At 47.1% G+C, this 16,430-nt stretch overlaps 1 protein-coding gene across 1 annotated transcript in view; it reads right to left on the reverse strand.

The window, feature by feature from the left end:
• The window catches only part of LOC121163394 (putative tetratricopeptide repeat protein 41), a 65,457-nt gene extending 49,984 nt beyond the window's left edge, over positions 1–15,473 (reverse strand). Inside the window, exons 1-3 of the mRNA XM_040990949.1 lie at positions 14,702–15,473; positions 9,892–10,062; positions 7,427–7,663 (exon numbers count right to left, since the gene is read on the reverse strand). Coding sequence (XP_040846883.1) covers positions 7,427–7,663; positions 9,892–10,062; positions 14,702–15,473 — 1,180 coding nt within the window. The remainder of the gene's footprint in view (positions 1–7,426; positions 7,664–9,891; positions 10,063–14,701) is intronic.
• Positions 15,474–16,430: the final 957 nt, after the last annotated feature.

A 16,430-nucleotide genomic window follows, 5' to 3' on the forward strand; every position in this document is an offset into this window, starting at 1 on the left:
GGGCTATGGCCACCACCCTAAGTTCTGCAAGCAGGAACAGCTACAGCATCTCCTGCTCTCTACCTAGTGTCTTTGGTCCCAGTGCATGTTAAGCCTCACAAAGCCAACCCTAAAATCCGCCCCTTCCCCTGCGACACACACACACACACACACGCAATACTGAGCCCTAGAGCTTCGATTCTGGATGTTACCAGGGGAAACTAAACTAAGAACCAGGAAAAGGCAAAGCAAGTTGATAGGACATTCAGACCACAGTCAAAAGATGTAGCAGCAAAAACTCCAAATTGCAATCAACTGCATAGCAGCCTAAAAACATTTTATAACATACAACTTCTATCTTGCTTTCATTTCCTAACAGCAATGCTTTCCATAGCCTAGAAAGTCAACTCACAGCTTAACTTAATTAAGTATGTGAGCTGCATTTCGATTATGTTAGAATCATTGAGATTGTGCTCAACAATGTTTACCGATTGCTTACTACTATGTGAAGGCTCTGTGTTAGGTGCCGAGGGGAGACAAAAGGATCTGAAATATAAGTCAAGGACTTTAAGCACATGGGTATGCCTTGGGTATACTTTTTACAATTCATTTATTTTTATTGGAAAAGGCAGATCTTCCATCTATTGGCTCACTCCCCAAATGGCCACAACAGCCGGAGCTGAGCCAATCCAAAGCCAGAACCAAGAGTTTCTTCCAGATCTCTCACATGGATGCAGGTGCACACGGACTCAAGCCATCCTCCTTTTCCTACTTTTCCAGGCCACAAGCAGGGAGCTGGTTTGGAAGTGGAGCAGTCAGGACATGAACCAGGGCCCAGGCGAGATACCAGCAGGTGGAGGTCAAGGATTAGCAAACTGAAACAGCAGATGGAACAGTCCCTCTGTTTCTCTCTCCGTCCGTCTCTCCCTGCTCCCCTCTCTGTAGCTCTGCCTTCCAAATAAGTAAATGAATCTTTAACACACACACACACACTTGGTATTGCAATATGGGATGCAGGAGTCCCAGCAGTGACTTAAGCACTATACCACACACTTACAGCTGGATTTATATCTTTGGATACAAGAGAAAGCATGTGTGTGTATATTCAACATTTTTTAGATATTATAAGCTTTTCTACAAAAACAATATTGAAGATAAGGTTAGCATGATTAGCACTGGAAAATGGTCCTTAATATGACCCCTCTATTCTGGCAGGACCAATCTAACTCTACTGAATGATATCGGTCCGTGTCCTATTTACCTGGTAACATCTTAAGTGCTTAAACACTCACTCAGTGACTGAGCTCCTGACTAATCTGTTCACTTTTTAGAAATGCTGCCTTACCACATTCAAATGAACTGAAAACCTCCTGTCCTGTGCCAGTGCTGGCCCATTAGACAGGATCACAGGGTTCACAGGACTCCTGTGTAGCAACAGGACCACTTGTGAGTCACTGAGGAATCCAGGAGAGCAAGTGCACAGTCTTTGGAGAGAGATGTCATGGGACCAGGACTACAGTGGCCTCCAGCCTGACCAGAGCAAGGGGAGTGAAAGTGGGACTCCATGAGCACCTCTTCCAGAGGGGTATCCTTGGGGCAGGGCCTTCCAGGGGGAAAGGGACTGCACTGACCCAGGAAAAGGCACTCATGTTTCAAGAGAAGAGGACAGACATGGCTATGTGGAAGAGGCCAGTCTACTCCCTGCACAGGCCAGGAGGCAAGGCTGCAAAGTCACGTGACCCAAGCACCAAGTCCACCAGGGGTCTCTGCCCGTCACCAACTTGCACACAGATTCTCCTGATGCCTGATGATAGACGAAGACTTGGGGGAAAGTCAGGAGTGAAACTGTCTGTTGGCCCAATGAGGCAAGACCAGGTAGGAGGAAGAGGTGCCCCTTCGATTCCCTGTTCTCTTGGCCCTGCGAATCGAAGCCTCGCACAGGCTTGTCCTCGGCTGAATAATGGCACAGATGGACCTCTGAGTATAACTGGAGGAAATGCTGATAAGGGCCTTAGCACCACAGTGCCTGGTACTCATCCACAGGAACTCATGTTGTTCAAGGCTGCCACCAGGCTCTATGTGGTACCATGGCAGGAAACATGTTGGCAGAACATGTCACAGAAGGGCCACCAGCTGCCTTCAAGCTGGCGGAGCTGGAACAGCAGGCAAGAGGCAGCTCCTGTGCACGAACCATGCAGGGCTGGAAGATCCAAGAGCAGTAAATAAGCATCACCCAAGAGTGCTTTGGCACCTGTAACGGGAATGGGTCCTGTTCAAAGCCCACCTGGGACTGCAGCCACAGCAAGCTGAGGCAGCTGTGAGAAAGGCCTTCTGCAAAGCTGGCAGTGCCTTAGCAGTAGCTCCGCCCCCTCTGCCCACACCCACTCAGGTGAGACCCAACCCCGCAACACCTGTGTTACAGCCCTTCCTCCCCTTCCTCTGGCTAAGGAGCAACAAGTGTATGATCTCTCTGAGTAGGCTGCTCCCCTTGCTTCCTTTTCCAGCTGGGTGAGGACAAACAACACAGCAACAACAATAAGCAGTAACAATGCCAGCTATTGTGTGACAACTGCTGTTTAAGATTTTTTATATGATTATATTTGAAACTTCAGACAGCCTCACGAGAGAGGTACTAGTACTCCCATCCTCATTTTATTTATAAAACTTTGGGGCCGACCAGCACAATGGCTCTACTGGCTAGACCTCTGTCTTGCACACACTGGGATACCATGTGAGTGTCAGATCGAGTCCCAGCTGCTCTATTTCTCAGCCAAAAGCTTTCGGACCCTATTTCCATACAGGTGACCCTGGCTCTTAGCTTTTATCAGCTCAGCTCTGGGCAGTTGCAGCCATTTGGGATGTGAACTAGCGATGGAAGATCTTTCTCTCTGTCGCTCCTTCTCTCGATAAATCTGCCTTTCCAATAAAAATAAATAAACCTTTTAAAAAGTTAGAGACCTATCCACTCTGTCACCCATATGTGATCATGACCCAAATGGAGTTCCATGATCTTAGCTTCAGCCTGGCCCAGCTCCAACTGTTGCAGCCATCTGAGAACATCTTTCTGTCATCCACTCTTTATATATCACCTTGCCTTACAAATTTAGAAAAGAAAAGAAAAGCCTACAGTTGAAAAAACCAAGCAGGCCCAAGGAGCTTAAGTGAACTGCTCAAGATTACCCATTCAGTGGCAGAGCCACAGTTGTAGGCCAGGTTCAGAATCACAGCCCCTTTCTCTGGCCTCCACATTAAGGAAGTGGGTGTTCTTTCTAGAACAGATCAAGTATTCACAATCTTTTTCCAAATGCATACCACTGTTGCCAGTTTAAACACTTGTGTGCTTGGGATGGGCATTTGGCATGGCAGTGAACAACCTGGTGGGGGTGGGGTGGCCTGTACAGTGGTGTAGCAAGCTAATCCTATGCTTACAGTGCCAGCATCCCACATGTTGGTTCAGTTCCCTTCTGAGGGAAGGGGAATGAGAAAGGGAGAAACTGCATCCAGCATCCTAACTGCGTCAGTACCTGGAGATGGGGAACGGCCACTCGATGTCCTCCCAGAGTCCACAATGTAGAAGCATGCTCCGAGGTACTGCTCAAGTGGTATTGATACTTCTGAAATGCTGCTGATTTCATTACTGCAAGAATGAGGAAACCCTTCCAAGGTCCACTGGCTGACGTAGTCCACCTTAGAGTCTCTGTTTGCCCAGATACTTGCTGTCAACGCTTGGCTGGGAGAGCTGTCCTACCTGTTCTGTCCTCCATCCTCTGCAGGCCCCAGTGAACTACCATATCCCCCATGAGCATCTGAGCATGCTGTCTACTGCACCATCTTCAGCAACTGAGGAGGTTCAATTCTGACACACCGATTCCATGGTCAGACCACAGAACCTGCAAATTTCCCCGCAGTTGGGTTCTGAGTCCAGCAGTCCAGGTTGTGGGGGGTCCACAAAAACCTTGCCAGAGGTGACCAAACACTGGACTCCTGTCTGTGCCAACCAATTCAGGGTCCAGCTTAGTCTGTCACCTACTTCAGTCTATACACACACTGCTGGTTCCAGTCACCTGATCATTTCTATCTCCAGCTCCAGCTCTTAACAAATCAACAGATGCTGTGACCCAGCCCAACCCTGCCCACCACACACTTGGCCCTCATGTACACCAGTGGAAACTGCAGCCTAGTTCTTCCAATAACCCCCACCAGACCTGCTCCCAACCCTGGTTCCTGCACACGCTGGTATGTGCAATAGACTGTTTCTAGTCTGTCCTATATCCCATCCAGCTTTTGTACACACCAATGGGTGCTGTAGCCTAGCTCAGCCCAACCAGCTCCACTATTCGGCCCACCCTTATGCTGACGGGTACTACTGCCTGTCTAGCCAGGTCCACTCCCAGGACTGGCTCTCATGTTCACCAATGGGAGCTGCAGTCCATCAGAGAGGTGGCCACAGTTTCCCTACTAGGCCCACTCCCAGCTCTGAATCTTGCACTTTCCAGGTGGTTCTGCAGTCCAGCTTGACAGGACTTGTCCCAGTCCCAACACTTGCCAGTTGATGTTATGGAAAAACCCAACCAGCCTGTACTTACTCTGGCCTGTGCATGCAACAGTAGATACATTTGCTTATCCCAGCCTGACTCTTTCCCTAACCCAATTCATATCCAGGCCAATGGGTGTTGTAGCCCTGCCCAGCCTGGTATGCCCTCCCTCGGTCCCAGTTCTCACACACCAGCAGGAGCAGCAGCCCAGCAGGAGAGTCTTCTCTGTCCATCCACCTGGCTCGCTCTCCCCCATCCTGTGTCTTACATGTACAGGTGGGTGCTGAGGCCCAGTCTGGAGCAACCTGCCTCAGCTTGGCATTTGCCAGTGGGTGCTACAGCCTCACCCAGCTCACCTGCCCCCAGTTCCAGCTCATGCTGGTAGGTACTGCAGTCTAGCCCAGCTTACTACCCTCAGTTCCAGCCCTATTGTGAACTGGCTGGAGCTGTGGCCCAATCCGGCCTGTTCTGCACCCTGTCCTGATCTCACATCTGCCAGTGGGTGTTACGAAGTGACCCTGCCTGGTTCACCTGAAGACCTGCCCCACATGTATGCCAGCAGCTACTGCAACCTAGCTTAGTCTTGGCTGCTTCCAGTCTTGCTTCTTGCACTCACCTCTAGGGACTACATGCTGGCAGAGCAGTTCTGCCAGGTTCTCTATAGATCACCAACCAGTGGCAGATCTTGCGCACACTGGTGGGTGCTTGCCCCTGCATAATTTGGCACACTTCCTGTCCTGGAAGGTTAAGTGGCCTTGCCCAACCAGCCCACACCATTTCAGTTCTTGCCATTAGGTGCTACAACCAAGCCACACCTGGTCCACCCAAGACCCAGCTCTCACATGGTTCAGGGGGTGTAGAGACCTAGCCCAGCCTGTGCTACACCTACCTTGGTTCTTACAAGCACTAGCAGGTACTGGAGTCTGGCCCAGTAAAGCACACCCCAGGCCCAGCCCACATGGGGATATTACAGCCATGTCCAGCTCAATTCACCACCCTTATTCTGGCTCTCACGCTCACCAGCAGGAAGCACAACCCAGCCTTAGCTCCCCAACCAGGCTTGCCCTCAGCCACATATCTTACATGTTGCAGTGATTGCTCTCACCCAGCCCAGCATAGCTCATCCCTCCTCCTGGTCTTAGCGAGGCCCTGATCAATACAGTCTGCCTCTTCCTGTCTCAGCCTCTGTGTGTGCTGGTGCACTTGCGGTCCTTTTGAGACCCATATCCCCTATCAGAATGCCTGGATCTCAGAGCTGCTGCTCCTAATCCCAACTTCCTATTAGCCTGCAACTGGGAGGCAGTGGGTGATGCCCACAGTCATTGGATTCCTGCCACCAGCATGGCAATGCTGGATTGAGTTTCCAGCTTCCAGCTTCAGGCTCCCAACCTCACTGCCGCAGTTCTAGCTGCTGAGGACACTCAGGGAGTGAACTATCAAATGGGAGATTGTTCTCTGTCTCTCTGCAGCTCCTACCAAATAAGAATTTTTAACAAGATCTAGTTGAAATACAGCAGCTGTTTCTTATTAGGAGCTTTCTTTACTCAAAAACACTCATTAAAATAATAACTCACTTTGGGAATAAAATCATAATTGGACATATATGACTGAGTTTACTTCCTCAGTGTGACTTTAAAGAACCTTCGGGATGTACCAGGATAGAACTTGTTGCTTTATACCTTCCTTACACCACGGATTTTGGTTTTGCCCAGTTTCTACAGCCTCAGCAACATCACCGTGAAAAACCCATGCACTGAGACTCAGGGACACACACCGCACACAGAGAAACAAGCTGCAGTCCCTGTCCCTTTAGAGATATTACAGATGCCCCTCACACACCCTACAGATTCACCCCGGACCCAGAGGTAACTAAGGCTACGAGCCCCTGAATGAGAACAGCAGCAAGGTCAGACACATACAGCAAATCACAAGAGCTAATGGTCATCCGTGCTTACTGTACGCATGCAAGAACTTTATCTTCCACACTTAGAGAATCCACTGTAAGGCACAAGTTAATTATCCAGAGTTTACACAAACGAGCATTGCGCCACAGAGATTTAATTCAAGTAGCCCAGAGTCACACAGCGAGTCAGTGATGGCAAGTGGTCTGAGGCAGGGCTCAGGCTCCCCAGCTGCTCTGGGAACAGAATCAGGCACAGTGCGTATGCCAAACGATTGTTATCCCTCCCAGAATGCCTTGCAGCTTCAACATCACTGACCAAAGCTAGACTCTGATTTCCCTCGAGGCTGCTGCTCCTCCCCCATCCCATTGAGGCTGACTCCTTTCAGTCAACAACCTTCAACATTCATTTTGTTCAGGGGGGGGGAAAGCCAGGCATTATCTCAATTCCTCCCTGTCCTTGAGCCTATAAATGCAATCCTTGGGCAGATTCTGAATGTACCTACAGCCCTTGCTCTCCACTGCTCTTCCCCACTGAGCCACGCAGACTGCTGCACTTGCCTGCAGGCTTGCTGCTCTCCATCCACTCTCCACTGGTCTCCCAGTACCCTGGAGAGAATCCAAACCTTCTACTCTGGCCTGCAGAGCCCTCATAGAAACTACCCTCTCTTTGGCTTCCAGCTTCACCACTGTCTGGATACACGGATTCCCTTTTCCCTTTTTGATTCATTCAACTTTCTTTCCAGCTTGGGACTGTTCTCATATTACTTAGCTGTCCCCTTTGCCTAGAATGTTCTGAGGGTATAGCTTGTTCATAATACATTTTATGAGCTTTTGGAAGATCTCACATATGCATGCATTTCTAAATTTTTCTGTAACAAAATAAAGTTTTTTTAATTCAACTTCCCATCAATTATTTGAATTATCTTTGTAACCACATTAGCAGAGGGAATGACTCATTTCCAACTCAGCAGGTATTTTCTAAGCAAATGTACAAGCTTGAGGCAGTTACCATAGTTTCTGTGCTGCAGTTCTGTGATGAAGTAGTAGATCACAGTCATGATGTCACTGCTCTCACAGGTGCTTCCCACAAAATGAGGGATCACCAGCATGCTCGGGTATTTCTTCCTGAAATAATTCACCCAGTTGGCAATCAGAGTGGACTTCCCACAACCTCGTTCGCCAGACAAGAGCAAAATAGACTTGTAAGTTGGGAAGGAATTAACTCTGAAAAATAAATGGGGAAGATCTAATCAAGATTTTTTAAACACTTATTTATTTTTATTGCAAAGTCAGATATACAGAGAGAAGGAGAGACAGAGAGGAAGATCTTCCATCTGCTGATCCACTCCTCAAGTGGATGCAATGGCTGGAACTGAGCCAATCTGAAGGCAGGAGCCAGGAGCCTCTTCCAGGTCTCCCATCCGGGTGCAGGGTCCCAGGGCACTGGGCCATCCTTGACTGCCCTCCCAGGCCACAAGCGGGGAGGTGGCTGAGAAGCGAGTTAGCCAAAATTAGAACTGGTATCCTTATGGGATCCCAGCACCTTTAAAGGCCAAGACTTTAGCCGCTAGGCCACCATGCCTGGCCTATAATCATGAATTTTTTACTAAAGAAGGGGCAGGGGAGATGGGAGAAAGGGAAAGATGGAGGCAGGGGAGGACATTTCTAATATGTATTATGCCTCTAGAGACAGGAAGTTCTAATTTCAACTTTGGCTTCAATTAGTTGCAAGGTCATCCACCCTCTGGGCTTCAGCTTTGTCCTGTATGAAATAAACAGAGTAGGAGAGAGTAGCCTGCTAGCCCCTTCCAACCACACTGATCTTGTGTGACCTGAGCCGTCCAGTGTGAACTGAGGGTTGTGTCAAGGCCCAGGGCACAGGCAGGAACACTACCAGCTCAGTCCACTGTGCTTTTATCGGACCTGCTCATTCCTTCCTTAGGTTACCACCACCATCACCACTCTGGTCCTTGGTATAACATCACTATGGAAGACTAAAAACATTAAAACATTTATATGCCAAGAGTTCCCATCTAACCTGATGGCTTCCAAATTAGAAATTCAACAAAATTACCATAATCGTCTTAATATGAGTTGAAAATCAAGTTTTAGGTCTCTATCATGCCAGCAAATTAGAATGGTCAGATTTAATTTTGTATTTAGTCTCACCTCAACTAAGCAGCCAGACTGAGTCTTGAGCCTATCAAAATGACAGACAGGGGCAGGTGCGTGATGCTCTAACCAAGTCACCACCTGCGGTCCCCACATCCTGTATCACAGGCTACGTACAAGTCTTGGCTCCTCTACTTCCAGTCCAGCTTGTTGATAATGACACCCTGGGAGGCAGCAGATAATGACCAAGTGAGCCCATTCACCCTGTGGGCGACTCAAACTGAGTGTTAGGCTCCTGGCTTCAGCATGGCCCAGCCCTGGCTTTTGTGGGTATCTGGAAAGTGAATGAACAGATGGAAGACCTGTGTCTCCACCTGGAAAATAAAATGAAAAGCATCGCCTTTACAGTGAAGAAGGAAAGTGTCGTATAAGTAGGGATTACTCTGCTCAAAGCCAGGAAAAGCCCCCGTGCCTCTCTTCCCTCGCCCTCACCACCTGCCTTCTCTCCAGCTGCTGGCCTGGGTGCTCTTGCTCCAGCCTCAGGCCTCTGTGACTGGCTCGTGTAGAATGTTCTTCAGTTGCAGAGTTGCTCCCTCACCTGTTTCTAGCAGTTCCCCAGAGACCGCATTCTCAGGGCGGGCTTCCCTCACCCTGCCCTACCAGAAGGCCTGCTCTTTTTCCATGTTTCATCCTGCTCCGTGGCACTGGAAGGCACTCGGCAGCCTGCACAGCTGACATACCTCCATGCATTACCTGTGTCCACAGTGCAAGCTCCACAGAGGCCACAGTGGCTGACAGCATCAATGCCCCAAGCCTGGCACTCTTTCCTGTAGCCCACACATAGCTATCAACTCACAAGCTCTTATCCACAAACACAAACAGCGGTGCAGGCTATGTCACTTTATTAGACACTGGCTGCACTTATTAGCAACCTGACAATGTCTGTGGGAACTCCTCACCAACTACACAACACCATGTAGGTGCATTATTCATAGTCCCTAATCTGATTTCTTCTCATCAGAGTCATTCCAACATTCTCAGAAACAACTTAGACCAATTGTTAGGCAGGGGAGAAAAAAAGTCTTCCTCCTCACCTTCCACCAGAGTTCATTATCTCCTTGAGGGTATTGGAAGAAATATGTGACATATCAGAAAAGCTTTGCAAATGCAGAGTGATGTCTAACCAGGAAATGTGAGCCCAGGGATAGCTTTTAGGGGTTCTCTGTTACAGGGAATGATGGCAGAGAATGGGAGAAGTGACAGAAAACATTCCAAACGGGAATCCTACTTACCAAACCGAGGCTATTTTGCTGGAGCCCCATGAAAAGGACTGAGGTTGTTTGCTATCTCACCTGGAAACACGGTCTACACTGGAACCTGCCGCCGCATTGTTAACATCCAGTTCCATATCCTTCAAGGCAAATCTCTCCAAGATTTCAAAGTTCTTATTTGGCTCCTTGAAAGCAACACCCGTTTCCTGGCACTTCTCAATAAACTCTTCATGATAGAAACGTTCAAAGCTGTGCTTGTAATCTGTGTAGTCAAAAGATAAGTTTTAGCATCTTAGATGTGTAGATGAACATTTCCCACTGCATACACACTTTATCGTAAATGCCCAGCAAGGTGCCTGCCTCTCTGTCTGCAGCACCCCTCACAATGTTGGCACCACGTTTCAAAACCCAGCCTGTACCCTGATGGAAAAAGGCTGAGCAAACAATTCAGCCTCCCTCGTGCCGACTCCACGTGGAATCCTGTTTAGGACGCCAAGTTATCTCATGAGCTCAGAAACACTAAGGCAGAAAAAAAAATTAGACTTGCTACATACATTTTGTGATCTTTCCAAATCATTAGCTAAGAATGAAGTTATCTAATTCAGTCTTTTGGGGGCAAGTGTGTGTGTGTGTGTGTGTGTGTGTGTGTGTGTGTGTCTAAGGCAGAGGTCAGAGCAATGGAGCATAATTTTAGGCTAAGACACTCTAATAGAATGACAAATGACAACCACGGGCATGCTTATAGTTCTGCCACTAGGCAAGTGCCTTCACTTTTAGTAAAATAATGGTGAGGGTTGGACAATTGGAAGAGCTCTGAGGTTCTTTCCAGCATCAATTTACTACAATTCCAATCTTGTTACTTAATTAAAGACAGAGTGCTCTAGGCTGCAAAAATTCCTTCCCATCCCTGGAGATACCTACACCACCCAGGTGTGTTTGTAACTGAATACTAAGAAGCAGAGGCTAATATCAATATATGCAGACAAACAAAACATCAAATAGATTAGCCTGATAAGGTTCCAGGGTACAAGCTAGACCTTAACCTTCCATTAGTGACTGGGCTGCCCCATTGGTTCAGGTTTGGACTAAAGTAGACCTAGAGGAACCACAATGTGGCCAGTATCAACTTCAAGTTTCAACATCTTCATGTTTCAAGATAAAACTTGGGATCAACTTATACTACAGTAGGTCTCCAGACCTAAACTTGAATCTCATTCATTAATCTAGGGCATCTCCAAGTACCTGACAGGTATTTCTAAGGCTTAAAAGTATAAATGAGTAGCTCTGCATTGTATTACAATAACTACAGGCTGCCCAAATGGTCTACCTGCACTCTTGTCATGGACTATGAGATTTTTTTTTAAGATTTATTTTATTTTTATTGGAAAGACAGATATACAGAAAGGAGAGACAGAGAGGAAGATCTTCCGTCCCATGATTCACTCCCCAAGTGAGCGTAACGGCCGATGCCATGCCGATCTGAAGCCAGGAGCCTCTTCCGGGTCTCCCACATGGGTGCAGGGTCCCAAAGCTTTGGGCCATCCTCGACTACTTTCCCAGACCACAGGCAGGGAGCTGGAAGGGAAGTGGAGCTGCCAGGATTAGAACTGGCGCCCATACGGGATCCTGGCATTCAAGGCGAGGACCTTAACCACTGTGCCATTGTGCCGGGCCCAGACTGAGATTTTGAAGCTATCTGGGTAATTGGAGGGTGTTAAAAACCCAAAAGAAAGGGCCCGGCGCGGTGGCGCAAGTGGTTAAGGTCCTTGCCTTGCACGCCCGGGATCCCATATGGGCGCCGGTTCTAATCCCGGCAGCCCCGCTTCCCTTCCAGCTCCCTGCCTGTGGCCTGGGAAAGCAGTCGAGGACGGCCCAAAGCTTTGGGAACCTGCACCCGTGTGGGAGACCCGGAAGAGGCTCCTGGCTTCGGATCGGCAAAGTATCGGCCCGTTGCGCTCACTTGGGGAGTGAATCATCGGACGGAAGATCTTCCTCTCTGTCTCTCCTCTCTGTATATCCGCCTTTCCAATCAAAAAATAATAAAAATAAAAAAAAAACCCAAAAGAAAAATAACAGTACTTTCTTTTAAAGTATTTTCATAATCAATCTATCTCATACGTTATAATTCAGATATTTGGCCCATACATATGCACTCAAGAATAAAATTTAGGGACTGGCATGATGGTTTAAGGGGCTAATCCTCTACCTGCAGAACCAGTATCCCATGTGGGCACTGGTTCTAGTCCCAGGTGCTCCATTTCCAACCCACATCCCTGCTAATGTGCCTAAGAAAGTAACAAAGGATGATTTAAGTCCATGGACCCCTGAACCCATGTGGGAGACCTGGAAGAATCTCCAGGCTCCTGGCTTCAGATCAGCTCAGCTCCAGCCATTGTGGACATCTGTGGAATGAATGAGTGAATAGAAGACAGATCTTTTTATCTGTCTCCTTCACTCTGTAAATCAGCTTTTCAAATAGAAATAAATAAAACATAAAAAAGCATAAGTTTAAAATAAGAAAGTCTTTCAATAATACTGAAATCAAACATCAAGAAGAATAGCACAGAAAAATAAATAAACCCTAAACCAAATACATTGAGACTTGATTCCTGAACGAATGAGTGACCATTAATCAACATGTGTGATTCAAAAGGAGATTTGTTAAAGAATATTAATCACATTAACCAAACATTGATATTCTTTCAGAAGCCATTTGTTACTTTTCATTCTCATTAGCAGTTTGTTCTGTGGCCAATGTATGACAGACAGAATTTGGGGTGCTGTGCATGCCTTACTACTTTCAGGGTGATTGATTTTCATCTGTTTGTATAGAAAAACTAAGAATTCCCAATATTAAATAATGTTAAATAAGAACTGAAAAATTCTAGAATATGTCTCTCAGATTCTAAAACCCCAAGTCTGTAATAAATATTTGAGATAATTAGTGAATTACACAATATCTGTATAAAGACTTCACGGTGAGGCCACACTCTCTGGTTCACCATCAATCTCCATACTATTCATGAGGACTGTTACTGGCCTGGTTCCTGAAAGTACTGGAGAATGTACCGCTTGTCACCCTTCTGTATCTTCATATTAAATAGTTCTTACATTAGTTATCCATAACCTTGTTTGGGCCATCACACCTTCTAAGCATCTGACCAAAGACGCAGGTCATCTTTCTCCCCCCCTCTACCACAACATACACACCCTGTCTCGGGGCACCACAGGTCCCTGCGGAGGTCTGTCTGGGTGGGGAATGTCTAACACACTCTGAGAGTGCTCTTTCCTTCTTAGTCTACTAACGGCTACAAGCCATCATCTTCCAAACTAATCACTTCACTTAGCAGCGAGATGCTTGTGAGGCAGTGCTTTTCAAACCTCAGCACGCATGCAAATCTCCTGGTCATCTTGTTGAAATGCAACTTTTAATTCAGTAAACTGGGAACAGGGCTCAGAATCTGCATTCTGAACAAGCTCCCAGGTGATGCTGCTGTTGCCGGCCCACGGGTTACACTCTAATGGTACAGGGTAGGGGACGCAGCCATGGATTTTAGTCATGGGGACCTGGGCTCAATTCCTGGATTGGCTTCCTCACTGGCTGTATGACACTGATAACGTTGTTTAATTGCTACCAAGGTAGCTTTCATTTCTCAACTGCAAAACTAAAATTATAATATCTATTTTGCAGGGCCAAGGCTTCAATACATACAAAGTATCAATATATTCAATATATACGAAGTATCAAACTATAAAAATTCTCCTCTCTTCAGCTCAGGGATTCTCAACAAGGGCACACTTGGCATTTAGGCTGCATGATGCTCTTCCACGGGAGGCTGTTCTGTCCACAGTAAGATATTTAACAGTAACTACCTACTCCATGCTAGTAGCTCTCCCCCAGTTGTCATAACCAAAAATGCCATGAGACATGGCAACTGTCTCTCTGGCAGAGAGGGAACAAATGGTCTTAGTTGAGAATCCCTGTTCTAGGTCTACATGTTAACCATCAGATATCATTTTGGCTTTTCTCTGGACTCCTTAACTACCTAAATAATCTTCCATGACCCATTATTGCTGCTTTTCACTTTCAAAAATCTTCAAAATGGAAAAGCACAGGTTATATAGGAATATGGGAATAATTTAAATGCCTTAAAAATCCCTTAAACAATCCCTTAAAATCTCCATTGGGGGGGCCGCTTCCGTGGCATAGCAAGAAAAGCCCATGTTTGCAGTGCCAGCATCCCATATGAGCACTTGTTTGAATCCTGGCTGCTCCACTTCCAATCCAGCTCCTTGCTAACGAGCCTGGGAGGCAGTGAAGAAGAGCCCAGTGGAGATCACATGGGAGACCTGGAGGCAGTTCCTGGCTCCTGGCTTTGGCCTGGCTCAGATGCAGCTACTGCAGCCCTTGGAGCGGGGTGGAGGCAGTGAGCTAATAGATGGAAGTTCTCTCTCTCCCTCTGCCTAGTCTGTAGCTCTGCCTTTAAATAAATAAATATTAGAAAAATAAAAACTCCTTTCACAAAGATGACATGCACACAAAAAAATTATTAACCTTGGAGCTGGCATTACAGCGGTTTAAGCTGCCATTTGCAGTGCTCACGTGCTATACAGGAGCACTAGTTCAAATCCCAGTAAACTCTGTTTCCGATCTAGTTCCCTACTAATGTGCCTGGGAAGGCAGCAGATGATGGCTCAAGCACCTGGACCTCTGCTACCTATGCATGAGACCAGAATGAAGTTTTGAGCTCCAACCTGTGGCCCAACCCAGGCTGTTGTGGGCAGCTGACAGGTGAACCAACGTAACGAAAATTTTCTTCCCACATTTCAAATAAATTAATTAAAAATTCTTAATTAAGCATTTACTGGTACTAGACTTCAGTGTGTCTATATTCACTAACCTATATTCTCCATCAGTAACGTGGCAGGGTAAAATTTTTCTATGACAAGTGCCCAGTCTTTAAGAACCAGCTCGCCCAGCTCCTGGAGCCCAGTGAAGAATCTGATGGGGAGCCCTTTGCTCATAATGCTGGCTTTCAGCTTCCCAACTTTCAGTTCTTCCTCTTTGGTCACCAGGGAACACGAAGATGGCCCCTCCACCTTTACCTGGCCTGAGGCCTTTGGCAGGCTGGCTTGAGTCCTAAAGTAAAAATACTGGAATTGTGATGGATTCAGAAACACTGCTTGGATGATCTCAAACTCCATCACACTACAGTCGCAATGCTCCAGGACCCAAGGATGACCATTTTGGGCCGCAACATAGAGAGCTTGTTTTGCGTTGGATGAACTTGACTCGTGGGTGTCCTTGGAGCGGTCAGAGAGGATGTCCCCATAGGTCTGACCCAGCAGACAGATGAAAAAGGGAGAGCAGCTGTTCACAGAGTCCAGGCAGAGCTTCAGGCGCTGGGCGTGGAGGTGGGAGTGCTTTCGGCATAGGCCGGCAGGTAAGGCGTTCTGGGCCTTCAGGGCCGACCACTTCAGATCCACTGCTTTGAAATACGTGCCCCGGGAACTACACAGGGCGTTGAGCTGAGGAAAGATGGTGCTGGCCAGAAAGTCTCTCTCCTCCTGAAACTCGTTCACCGCGGAGCAGATGTAAGGCTGGATGGGTTTTGGTGGTTTGGAGATGAACTGGGAGCAGCCTGCCACATTCCTGCTTGCCTCCTGGTTCATTTCACTTTGCTCAAGGATAACATCGTGATCAAATCATAACGAGTTTCATCCTGAGGCCACTGCTGACCTCCACTGTGTCCCAAGCCCTTGCCTGGCTGTGTCTGCTAGGGACATGTGGGCAACTTCCCCCGAAACTTCTTCTTTTTTATTGACATTGGAGGGTGGGAGATGCCAACCAATGGACAGATGAGAGTTTAAAAATAATGTAGATGAAATCAAGTCTGAAAAAGAAAAAAGTCATTTGTTTCAGGGTACCAGGCAGTCCCTGTGGTTTCTGTTTTAAGCCTTTGTTGCACATCAGAGCCTCACAGGCCAAGGAGGTTCTAGACATAAGACTCCCCTGCCCCTCAGCCTTCTAGTCTGCCTCCCCCACCCCAATGTTCCTCCAGCCAACCACATCTGCCTCCAAAGAATTTGGAAATCAAGCAAGGGGACTTACTGAGAACACAAAAAGGAAGGCAAGCCCAGAAAATGCAAGTGCAAGCACAATAATCCAGGGAAGATCCACAACTGCCCAGAAACCAGACTGGAAATGGGCACACAACGGGTCCAGACAGGAACAACAAATCAAAAGGCCAGGAGGCCAAGGGGACACACCTGGAGGTGGAGATGCAAGGAAGTCGGGTTTATCTTAAGTTGTGCAGGCTCATGCAACTTTCTAGTTATCTACGTGGGCTGGAAATTTAATTCCACTAAGCTAATGGAAAAACACACACTCCAACGACATAGCTACACCTTCAAGATCCCAGGGGAAAAAAAGAACACATGAAGATTATCTAGTTTGATGAAGCTTTCCTTGCTGTAACTAATTTCCATATGAAATGTTTCTTTTTCGCTTATGTCTATGGTTTTTACTTGTGTAGAAATCTATCATGCTATAAAGTATACTTGTCACCTGACAACAACAAAATAGTGCAGTATTTTTCAAAAAGTATTAATTCTATTAAGATGAATGTC

This window comes from Ochotona curzoniae, unplaced genomic scaffold, assembly GCF_017591425.1.
Source record: "Ochotona curzoniae isolate NIBS_2020 unplaced genomic scaffold, NIBS_Ocur_1.0 contig_1014, whole genome shotgun sequence".
Taxonomy (NCBI): Eukaryota; Metazoa; Chordata; class Mammalia; order Lagomorpha; family Ochotonidae; genus Ochotona; species Ochotona curzoniae.